This window comes from Pelophylax lessonae, assembly GCF_965119305.1.
Source record: "Pelophylax lessonae genome assembly, chromosome: 1".
Lineage (NCBI taxonomy): Eukaryota > Metazoa > Chordata > Amphibia > Anura > Ranidae > Pelophylax > Pelophylax lessonae.
Genome location: NC_138768.1, coordinates 596,963,111 through 596,975,546, shown reverse-complemented (window position 1 = coordinate 596,975,546; position 12,436 = coordinate 596,963,111). Strand labels below are relative to the sequence as shown.

The window sequence follows — 12,436 nt, the reverse complement described above, 5'->3', positions numbered from 1 at the left end:
AGCATGTACAGCGAGACCCGAAAGAGGAAAGCGAGTACGGAGGAGACGCCGGACCCTCATGGCGGGGGGTTGGGGAAAATTCCCTGGCCGAAAGAAGCCAGAAAGCTGCCAAAGACATGAAACCTACCACAACCCACCTCATGGAGAAGGAGGAGGGTAGGTCGGTTCAGGTGGCTGGAGGCAAGAGCAGATCGGAGTGATGTTTTTCTCCTGTTTGGGGCTAATACCAGTGTCAGGCTTAGTCCCTAGTAGTTCCCATGCTCTCCCCAGAGGGGCCTGTAGCCAAGTTTCTACGGGGCAGGAAGAGTGATCTTGTGTTTGTCTCCTCTTCTCTTGCAGAATCCCCAGGTGGAACCCAGGAGGCCTCTGATAAAGCACACCCTGTATCTGCTAGCACTAGCTCCTTTAAAAAATGTGGTAATTGCGGGGAGAGACTGCCCAGATCTCACACCAAGTCCTTTTGCTACAGGTGTATTAACAAACTGGCTGGTAAAGAAGCCTCAGGGTTGATGAAAGATGTCCTTAAGTCTATGCAGGAGGAAATGCTAGCCATTATCCAGTCCTTCCGCACCTCTGTAGCTTCCCCCCAGGTAACAGAGCCGGGTGAGCTAACCCCTAAAGAGGGCCCTTCTTCTCAGGAAAGTTTACTTTCCAAGGCAGGCCCATTTGCTTCTGTGCCTGGTTTGCAGGGTCCCCCCCCCCCTGCTCAAGCAAGGGAAGAGGAAGACCTAGGGAATGCAGAAAGTCCTGTGGGGTGAAGCCTCTCATCTCTCATGTGTTGCCATCCTGGAAGGTTAATGGAAACACCATTACACCATCGGTAAATCTAAGGGATGTTTTTTGTGAAAGATGATGTCACGCCGAGTAAATCGATACCTAACATGTTACGGTTTAAAATTGCAGACATCCGCGGAATGGCGACAAACTACGGTACATAAAAATCTCCATAGGCGACGCTTCAAAATGTTTTAACGGTTACCAGTTTAGAGTTACAGAGTAGTTCATTTTTTTTTTTTAATTATTGCTCTCACTCTGGCGATCGTGACAATATCTCACATGTGTGGTTTGAACAGCGCTTTCATTTGCGGGCACGACTTACGTATGCGTCTTCTTTCGTGCGTGAGCTCACAGCGACGGGGGCGCTTTAAAATTTTTATATTTTTTTCCTATTTATTTTATTTAAAGCGGAGTTCCGGCCTCAAAATCGAAAAACTCGATTTTGGGCCATCCGCTTGCTAAGGGCCACCTGAAAAAGAAATGGATGGTCCCAATTTTCTTTTTGGTTACTTACCTTGATATTGAAGAAAATATACTCACCTTCCTTCCACTTCCTCCCTCGGCAGCCACGGGCCACGCCATCACTTCCGGCTTGCGATGACTCCTGGGAGCTGAACGTCATTGCTCCCAGGAATCAATGCGCTTTCCCCGACCCGGTCGTCACTTCCGGTGCAAGCGCGGCATTCCCTGCTAAACTGCTTCTGGGCATGCCCAGAAGCTGTGCAGGGATGCCGCGCTTGCACCGGAAGTGACGAGCGGGGCCGGTGCAGTGCATTGTGGGACTCCGACGTCACCGACTAGGCCGCAGAAGAGGACGCCCTGGCTTCAGCTGCCCACACCTGAGATGGCAGTGCTGGAGAAGAACTTTTCAAGGTAAGTATTTCTTCTTACAGGTAAGTGCGACCCGGGACAGTTCAGAGGCTATCCATTGTGGAATGTACTAGCCCTGACTGTCATGGTGGTATTTTTATCTAAATTTGACCCCCGAGGCTGGAACTCTGCTTAAATTTTCTATTTTTAGCATAGTTTTTTTAAAAAAAATCTGATCACTTTTATTGCTGTCACAAGCAATGTAAACATCACCTTGTGACAGTAATAGGCAGTGACAGGTACTCTTTATGGAGGGATCGGGGGTCTAAAAGACCCCAGACCCCTGCACTGCACTTCAAAGTATTCAAAATGCCGAAATTGTCATTTTTTTAATACTGACACTTTTTTAAATACAGCGCCTTTAGCCCCCGAGTAACCTGGACATGACATCATCTCGCTTCCGGGTTACTACATCGGAGACCGGCTTTGATCGGGACTCCAACCAGCCAGCGGATGTGCCGGCTGGTTGCTCGGATCCCCCGGTGGGACGGGACACCTGAGCAGAGCCGCGGGAGGGGGGCGTCCCGTCCCGCTCGCTGGGATAACGGCCAAGCGGCTCTCGAGCCGCATCAGCTGTTATCACCTGAAAGCCGACCGCCGGCTTAAAAAAATGGTATCGGGAGGATTTTAGTTTAATATTGCTATATTTGCCTTTATTCAAACAAATCTGTTTGCATGCCATTGTTGAAATGTTGGCCGAAAAGCTTTTTGTTTATGGGGTGCAATTCTCTAAGCCTTCTGACTTCTTATTAGGATATTAGGAGACTGTTGAGGCTACGTTTACGCTTTTCAAAAATTGAAAGAGTAAGAGCTGAATAATGTTTAAGAAACTGTTAACGATAATATGAGATATTGTTTATGTGTATACATTTATACCGGATTCTGTATTTTACTATTATTATCGTCTATGTTTTTCAGGTTGGAAAAGTAAAGAATGTGTTCCTAAACTGGTGTCTGACTATCTGGCAAATAAATTTAATGTGGATGGATTAGTAAGCCATACATTACCTTTTAACCGTATTATTGAAGGCTTTGAGCTTTTGGAGTCTGGCAAAAGGTAATATAGTTAAATTTAAATTTGTTTTTGTTCAATTCATTTATATTTATATTTGTGTTTTGTCCATTTCTATGTTAAACTTAAAGTGTAACTACAGTAAGTGCACAACTTTTTTTTGGATACAGTGGATAGGGATTAGAACACCTGACAGTTTTTTTTTTTTTTTTTTTATTGCTGGGAGATTTGACCTCTATATTTTGTCCTGTTTACCATTATCCCTGAAAGTGAAAAAGAAAATTCCAAATATTGAGTTAACACCAGAACACTAATAGAGGGGAAATCATACAATGGGGACACTAGTTCTAGTGACACCCTGGGATTCCCTCACTTTTGGAAGGATTTCCCCTCACTTTTATGGGGCAGGAAGTGAATGGGAATCTCCCCAATGGGATACAGAGGGCAAAAAAACTGACGGGTATAACCCTGCTTTACTCTATCCAAAATGGGAAAAAAAAAAAAGCTTTGCCTTTAGTTACTTTTTTAACTGCAAATATTTGAAATGTACACGGGAAAGCTGTCAGAACTGGAATATAGAGTTGACCAAGTAGCAAAATGAAAAATTACACAAATTGCAGTCTGTCACTAGTTGTAACAGCAGAAAAATATGTTTGGGACTTTAAAACATATTTGCGCAATCCAGCAAAGGAACTCTATTAAAGCGGAGTTCCACCCAAAAGTGGAACTTCCACTCATTTCCCCCCCCCCCCTCCGGTGCCACCTTTGGTACCTTTCAGGGGGAGGGGGGAAACCTAAGGTACCCTTCCCCACTTCCGGGTGACGGCTCCGCAGCACTGTCCCTCAGAAGTTCCGTCCACTTTCTTCTTCCCCCGCCGCCGGGCCAATGGGAATGCGCAGTGCGCCTTGCGCGTGCGCAGTAGGGAGCCAGCTGTGAACCTGAAAGGCTTCATTGCCGGTTTCCCCTGGAGTGAATGGTGGCGGCAGCACCGATTCAAAAATTGGCTGGGGTGCTGACATTGCGGGATCCCTGGACAGGTAAGTGTCTATGTATTAAAAGTCAGCAGCTACAGTATTTGTAGCTGCTGACTTTTCATTTTTTTTCCACAGCTGGAACCCTGCTTTAAGGCAGCTTGACCCAGCTTGAGGACAAGGTAGTGTTCTGATTACTATGACTGATTTCCATGTAGACTTTATCCAAAAATGGGGTATGCCCAGCAATTTTAAAGCACACAAAACATCTATTCATTTGCTGTCAAAAGTCTGAATCAAAAGAGAGGTTTTACTGTTACACATGCAAATTAAAAATGTAAAAAACTATAATTCTGTATGTTGTTTTTTAAATGTATGCCTACTGTTAATTTACAAACTTTTTTTCTTTACAGTATTCGAACAATCTTATTGTTCTAACGTGGAAGACTGCTTCGTATTGGGGTCATGTTCGGCAGTTCATTCTGAAGGCCCACAATTCAAGTAAAAGGATATGAACTTTGAACTTGAAATATTTTCAAAATTGCAAATAAAATCCATGCTGAAAAATCTTACTTTTGTAGCCCTACCCCTACAGGATCCGCGTGGTATTTTCCATTCTCTGTGCCTAAGTCAAAGAACAACCTTTTGCTCCTCTGACACACCCGGTTGATTGAAAGTTACTGCAAGCACTTATAAAAGCAATGAGCATACCTTAAATTGGCTATGAATTAGTATCAGGAAATTGACACAAGACTGTTTAGTGTAAATTAACTTAATGTAATGCTAGAATAGCATAAGAATAAATGGTGGTTTAAGCATAAATGAGCACATAGAAAGAAGGTTCAGACACAGTCCGCTAAACAGTTTAATTACTATGCTAGGCAACTTAAAGTGGAGTTCCACCCATTTTTGGAACTTTAGATCTTTGTAATCCCCTTTAAAATGGCTTTTACCAATGGAAACTTTTTTTTTTTTTTTTTGCTAGTAAATACCTTAATTTCGGATTTATTCCTCCTCTCCTCACTTCCTGGTCCGATCGGCGATGACGTCATTCGGCGATCCGCAGTGTCTGCTGGGATGTATTCTATTCCAGAAATCTCAGTAGCTGTATCTGTACTGAGCCGTGCCTGCCCCGCCTCCGCCCCGCCTCCGCCCCGCCTCCTCTCAATGAATTGCATTGTATGAATGTATTAAGGCTGTTCTCTGCCCAGCCTCCGCCCCGCCTCCTCTCAATACAACTCAATGAGAGGAGGCGGGGTGGAGGCGGGGCAGAGAACGGCCTTAATACATTCATACAATGCAACTGAATGAGAGGAGGCGGGGCGGAGGCGGGGCAGGCACGGCTCAGTACAGATACAGCTACTGAGATTTCTGGAATAGAATACATCCCAGCAGACACTGCGGATCGCCGAATGACGTCATCGCCGATCGGACCAGGAAGTGAGGAGAGGAGGAATAAAGCCGAAATTAAGGTATTTACTAGCAAAAAAAAAAAAAAAAAGTTTCCATTGGTAAAAGCCATTTTAAAGGGGATTACAAAGATCTATGTATTCCAACCTATTAAAAATGGGTGGAACTCCGCTTTAAAATAGAGTTCTGCACAATAAACAGTGTGTATAAGCCTTAAAGTGATCCTAAAGTCCTATTTTTTTGTTTAAAAATATCAAACATGTCATACCTGCTCTGTGCAGTGTATTTTCACAGAGCAGTCCAGATCCTCCTTCTCAGGTCCCTCATCAGTGCTCCTGGCCCCTCCCTCCTGCCAAGTGCCCCCACAGCAAGCAGCTTGCTATGGGGGCACCAGAGCCAAGCTGCTGCCCTGTGTGTCCATTCAGACACAGAGCCGTGGCTTGGCCCCACCCCATCTCTCCTCACTGGCTCACTGACTTTGACAGCAGCAGGAGCTAATGGTGCCCGCTGAGTATCTTAGCCAATCGGGGGTGGGGGGCGAGAGTCCTGGACAGCCGAGTACCTCCTGCAACATTGTTGGACCCAGATGGGGCTCAGGTAGGTATTAGGGGGGCTGCTGCACACATAAGGTTTTTAATCGTAATGCATAGAATGCATTAGGATAATAAAACCTTCTGCCTTTAGAACCGCTTTAACTGCAATGTAAAAAATAATACTATAACTAGTTTAGTGCACTCTAGAAGAATAGTAGTAAAGATTTCCACGCTAAATGTAATTAGTGTAAATATGTTGATATATAATGTGATCAAAAAGGAAAGCAGCACACATAGGACTCATAGAAAAAATTCCAAACGATATAAGAATTGGAATATGTGTAGCGCTAACAAAAAAAGTTGATATCTATAAACACTGAATGTTGAACAAAAATTATAAAGTGCATAAACAATGGTGATACACAGATATATTGTGATATATATATAAGTGTCCAACGTAAATAGTGACAAGAAAATGTCCAAAAGAATTGTAAAATCTGCACATGTGTAATGCCAAAGAAAACCAAAAATTGGAGGAAAACACAGATCTTGGCAGGTGAGTCTCTGTATCAAAGATGAAAAGATACACAGTAGGAAGTCACATCAGTAGAGGGTGATTCATCAAATGAGCAGATTCAAGGCTTACCGAAATATATGGGTCACCCAAATGAATGGATAGACCTAAATGCGTTTTGATGTACACGCGCCCCTGATGATGTCAGACGTATGACGAAACCGGCCGGGCCAGCGCGACATTAGACGTGACGAGACCACGCCCCCAGGGACCAGGGAGCAATAAGGCTAATAGGTGGCTGTATGGTTAGTTCCTAAAGAGATGTATTATATTGGGGAATTAACCGCGCTAAAGGAATAAAACAAACAAGCAGCAACTTCAAGTGTGACCACACCCTAAAGAATATATGTAAATCAAGTTGCGCTAATGTGATCTATGGAGGTATAAAGTCCACAAAGTCCCAATATTGATGACAGATGGAAAAAATCTTGGGTAAGATCCTGAACCCGACTCCCTTAAGAGTCTACGCTTACCAGATTGAGGTAAGAATAAAGCGGATATGCTTAATCTTGTCACTTTGATAGATGATCCAGGCCCGTGTGAGCAGTGAACTCGGAGGTCATTGGATCATGTAAAAAATACAAACAAACGCAATAGCGTAAAACCCAACATTTTTTACATGATCCAATGACCTCCGAGTTCACTGCTCACACGGGCCTGGATCATCTATCAAAGTGACAAGATTAAGCATATCCGCTTTATTCTTACCTCAATCTGGTAAGCGTACACTCTTAAGGGAGTCGGGTTCAGGATCTTACCCAAGATTTTTTCCATCTGTCATCAATATTGGGACTTTGTGGACTTTATACCTCCATAGATCACATTAGCGCAACTTGATTTACATATAGTTCCTAAAGAGCTCAGTGTCTCTAGCAGGAGTTAGTAAATCCTCACAGCAGCAGCTCACCAATCACACGATATTGCAGCTCCCTATCCAGTCACACACAGGGATTAGTCCCACTATCTGATCTGCAGGCAGGAGACTCTGTCTGTTGGCACCACAAACTCGGCACTCTGGATCCTGCTCAAGCCGCCCATATGCAGCAGTGATGGTGCACAATGGAAAGCGATATGCACTCTCTGGTCTCTCTCATGGCAAGAAAATGCAGCTGTTCCCCTTCTTCCTGGCAATCTCCTCTCTGGGGCATTCCCCATTTAGTTCAAAAGCTTTTGATGACCACAGCATAGTCTCTCCTCTGGAGTACAGTTCTCACAGTGCAGTTCGGCTTGACTCAGTCTTTTGAACACTTCCTCCTCAGCAGACTCCTCCTCTTGCTGAAACAGCTGGTAACCAGTTTAGCCCTGCAGCTACAGCTGTTTTTTTTCTGATTCTCCATTCTTAGCCAAGCACCTGGCTACCCTTTTATAACTCAATAACTAAATCTGCTGTAACTATTTCTTCCCACAGTACACAAAATAGGACTTCAATGTTAAAATGATGTATAATATATCTATAACGCAACATCTCACTGCTGTAGCCGATTATCTAAATTTATTGTAACCTGTTTCACCTAACAATTCAAGTGAAATGGTATGAGGTTTTGAATGTGAAATAATCTCATAACTACAATTAAAATACATGTTGTAAAGTGTAGCTCATTGACTAAACCTGCTGTAACCGTTTCACCCAACAGTACACAAAATAAAGTGAAGCTCCATGCACACTAGCATTTTTTTAAGCTCCTAGAAGTTATTAGCATTTTGTCTGCTCCTAGAAAGTGGTGTTATCCTATGTGTCCATGTACACTACTTTAGGCTATTAGCATTTTTTGAGCTTCAGCATCCAAGAGCAGAAAAACATTTTTTTTTTGGTGCAGAAAAAAAACTCTGAATGCTGCTAAATGATAAAAGTTTTTTTTTTTTCTTCACGTGCTGCAAAAATGCGAATGCTCCTAAATTCTCCTAAATGCCCCTAAAAGCTTCTAAAGGCTTCCAAAAGCTACTTGAATGCCACTAGAAGCTGGCACAAAAATGCTATTATCAGATTTTTTATCCAGTGTTTTTTTTTCTAGTTTTTTTAGCTAGTGTGCACGGAGCCTAAATGATGTTTACTATATCTATAACATAACAAGTGCTTTAGCTTATTATCTAACCTAATGTAACCTGTTTAACCTAACAAGTAATGAAATAAAGTATTTTGTGTCCTTTTTTCCATCTGTAAAGGATAAGTTCACCTTTTCGTGCATAATTTCACTTTTCATATTAAATAGAAGCTTTTTCCAATGCCATTTCTGGCCCAGCCATCCCAATGAGCTCTTCTCTTGCTAACCTTATTCACAGGATGTTTAAAATCTTGTCAGTTTATTTGAATTTCTTTAAAAAAAATCAGATTCCATCACTTTTTGTAGACCGTTCTCAGCATTCACTTTCTGTAGGTCATCTCCAAGAAGCCTTAACTTCCATGTTGCATCACAGAAGAGGGCGTGATAGGGTGTGTTCCCCACTCTGAACCACACTTTCCTCATTACAATACCACCTTCCCGTTTTCTATACAATCTGATTGTACAATCTTCTTTTAGATCTCCCATCAACTATGTAGTACAAGGGCCTGCCTGATTGGATACAGAGTGAATGGATTGTTCAGGTGCTTCCACCTATTCCATAGTTCTACATAGTTCTAGTACATAGGGAGGGGAAGGAGACACTCAGTTGTTAGGCCTCATTCACATCTCCACATAGGGCAGCACATTCACTTAAATGGGCTGCCCTACACTAGACAATCACCCCGGAGAAGCTCAAGAACTTTTTGGGGGAGCACAGCATGATGCCTTAAGCACAGTTTTTGGTGTGTTTGCTGCACTTGGGGAGCCTTTACCTGTAATAGCAACAGAAACACAATGCACATTTCTCTATCGCTCATTGACAGACGTAGTCTTCTTGATTCTCAAGAGCTGGGTTATGTTGTCTCCGCAGGAGTAGGACTAGGCAGAAAGACAAAACGTTCTGGCTCCACCTTAGGGGCAGTCCCTGAGGGTATATCTTCCCTCTCTCTGCTACAGGGAATCAGTTTTTTTCTGTCTAGTCAGGAGTAAGGACCTAAGTTCCTTGCTGGGATCTTTTGGTCCTGGCAAGACTTTTTTCTTTAAGAAAAAGACATTTTTTAGGTAGTTTTCTCCAGTGTTTTTTCCTGTGAGATCTTCAAGCAAAAATGCCGGACTGGGCGACACTTGTGGTCACCCCAGCCGGCCTACGAGCGCGCGCAGACCATGGCATTGCGCTTGGTCGGCCGCGACACATTCAAGTAAGTATGCGGGGCCAGGCGACGGGCTGGATGTTGAGATCCAGTGGTCACCCCGGTTTCTGCCTACGAGCGCGTGCAGACCAGAGCTCCGCGCTGGGTCGGCCGCGACGGAGTCCCAGTGGAGGGACTGACCTTGCGAGTTAAAAGTCTCGCTTGGACGCCAGGAACCAGAGAGTCGAGGCGTCCGGAGTGGTCCACAACCCCCCACCCCGGTGGAGAGGGTATTGTGAAGAGAGGGTGCCTGTCGGTTCGGTATGGTGAGTAAACGTTCCCTTTTTTCCTCGTTATGAGGCAGTATGTATTATGGGCCCCTCCATATATGGTCAGTATATATCTGATACTTACAAGTCCCCCTTGTAATACAGCATGTGTTTGTGGGAAGTGGACTTGGTTTAAGAGCTAACATTCTACCCAGCAGACTGTAACATTACAGCAGACATAGGAGGTATAATCCTACCTTATGTGTAGTGTATCTCCTGTAGATCCATATATCGCCTCTTAGCAGAGATGCAGGTGGATGTGCTGGGAAAACGTTTTCGGCGGTCCGCCGCCATTTTGCCGTAGACCAAATGCATGTATGTCCTCAGGTCACGCCGGCCGCCATGTTTTTGGAGTCTTATGTCTCTTCTATGGGGGCGGCCATGTTTTGTGAGCCCAGCTACCTCGTGGAGAGCTGGGAACGCCGGAAGGCGTACACAGGGGGCGGAGCCACGTCCTTCTACCCGGGAAAAAGCAAACAGCTCCTTCCAGTCTGTGTAAGACAGACGCTGACTGCAGTTGGTTGGAAACTGCACTGCATCGGTTGGTGAGCCTTGGGGGTCCCTCTCTCTCTCTGTGGGATCGAGAAGCAGGTACTCTGAGGGGCGCTATTGCGCTAGGGGGAGACACACACAAAAAAAAAAAAAAAAAGTTTTTTTGTTTTGCTGGCAACGGTGTCCTGAATTAACATGGACCCTGCCACTCATGTATCTCCTCCGGATCCGCTCGAGGGGTCTGCGGGATCCTCCAGCACCCCATTGACAATTGAATCATTGTCAGCTATTATGGAAACTTTTGTGTCCCGGGTGGAAGTGGCTTGTCAGGGACAGGGCGCAAGAAAGCGACCCCCGCCTAACCCCATATTATCTGAAACCTCGGATTCAGACTCTGAGCCCATTTCTGCAGTTGCAGGTACTTCATCTGGGATTGGTGTCTCGGGTCCTGTCTCTTCAGACAGTGAGGAGGATGTTTCGGCATCCGCCATAGCCCGAGAGGAAGCGTTGGTAAACGCACTCATTGTATCTGTTCAAGAGACCTTAAGGTTACAGGGTATTCCATCGGAAATAGCTGAAACTGAAATCCCTTTTGGGACTAAAAAACGCATCAAAGTGGCGAAGGTTTTTCCATTGCCCAAATGTTTTGGCAATCCAATCGAAGAAGAATGGCGTCTGCCAAAACGCACTTTTACTATTTCTAAACGCATTGGCAGGCGTTATCCGTTTGAGGAAACCCTTATTAAGAAATGGACAGAACCACCTGTGGTGGATTCACCAATTGCTAGATTGAATAAAGCCACGGTTATTCCTTTAGAAGACGCTCCGTCTTTTAAAGATCCAGTGGATCGCAAGATAGAAGCTATGTCTCGCACCATGTTTTCCTTGATTGGATCAGCTTTCAGACCTATAATAGCTATTGGTCTGGTTTCGCAGGCTGTAACTGAATGGACCAAGTGGTTACGCCGGGACTTAGAAGAGGTCCCTCAGGCGGTATCAGATTTGTTGGAACAAATGATACAGGGGTTACAGTTTGTGTGTGATGCGGCGTTAGACGCCACTCCATTATTGGCGCGAGCATCAGTCTCAGCAGTGGTTCTCAGGCGTACACTGTGGCTAAAAGGTTGGTTAGCCGACCAAGGTTCCAAAAAAGCATTGGCTAATATCCCCTTTTCAGGAGAGCGTCTATTTGGAGCCAACTTAGATGAGATCATTAAAGATCTCACGGGTGGAAAGAGCACCTTTTTACCGCAAAATTTTAAAGGTAGAGGAACTCGTCAAAGACGAGGGCCTTCTTTTTCTGCTCACAAGAGGTTTTTTCGTCCCGCGGGTGAAAAAACTAAGTCCTCCAAAGCTCCTGCAGGAGGCGTCAGGGGTCGTTGGTCGGGCAAGCAAAAGCCCGCCCCCTCCAGACCTGAAGATAAACCATCCAAAGCCTGAAGGTGCGCCCCCACCCATAACTGGGGTGGGGGGACGTCTTCGCCGGTTCCCGGATCCATGGCTTTCCAGAATCCCGGACAAATGGGTTTGCGAAGTCATAAGGTCAGGGTACAAGATCGAGTTTCGATCTCTCCCACCGGCGCGATTCTTCCCTTCCAATATCCGACTATCCTCAGATCGTTTAGAAGATCTGCGGAGAGCAGTCACAGATTTACTACAACAAGGAGTGGTAGTCCACGTTCCTTGGACAGAACGGTTTCAAGGGTTTTATTCAAACCTATTTACAATACCCAGGAAAGAGGGCAAAGTGCGTCCAATTCTGGACTTAAGAGCACTCAATTCTTTTGTCAACATAAGAAGATTCAGAATGGAGTCCATTCGCACAGTAGCAGCCTTCCTGCATCCAGGGGATGTCCTAGCGTCCATAGACATCAAGGACGCCTATCTTCACATTCCCATTTTCGCAGGACATCAGCGGTTTCTACGCTTTTCCGTAGAAGAGAACCACTATCAGTTTGTGGCGTTACCTTTCGGTCTCGCCACGGCTCCGCGGGTCTTCACAAAGGTGTTGGCCCCAATGTTGGCACTTCTGCGCCAAAGAGGCATATCGATCCTTGGTTACCTAGACGATCTTCTGCTTCATGCAGAGTCTCCTCAGACCTTGCTACAAAACATAGAAATTACTATGATTTCTTTACAGGAATTCGGGTGGCTGGTGAACCAGCAAAAGTCATTTCTGGTTCCCACCCAGAGGCTCGAATATCTGGGTCTAATTTTAGACACAGTCAAGACAAGAGTTTTTCTTCCGGTAGGGAAACTCCGAAAGATTCAATCAGCAGTCCAGTTGTTACTGTC

At 44.9% G+C, this 12,436-nt stretch overlaps 1 protein-coding gene across 1 annotated transcript in view; it reads left to right on the top strand.

The window, feature by feature from the left end:
• Positions 1–4,200, top strand: part of LOC309555854 (alcohol dehydrogenase 1-like) — a 38,946-nt gene extending 34,746 nt beyond the window's left edge. The window contains exons 8-9 of the mRNA XM_082258022.1: positions 2,566–2,704; positions 4,045–4,200. Of these exons, the coding sequence (XP_082114148.1) occupies positions 2,566–2,704; positions 4,045–4,069 (164 nt within the window). The 3' untranslated portion in view covers positions 4,070–4,200. The remainder of the gene's footprint in view (positions 1–2,565; positions 2,705–4,044) is intronic.
• Positions 4,201–12,436: the final 8,236 nt, after the last annotated feature.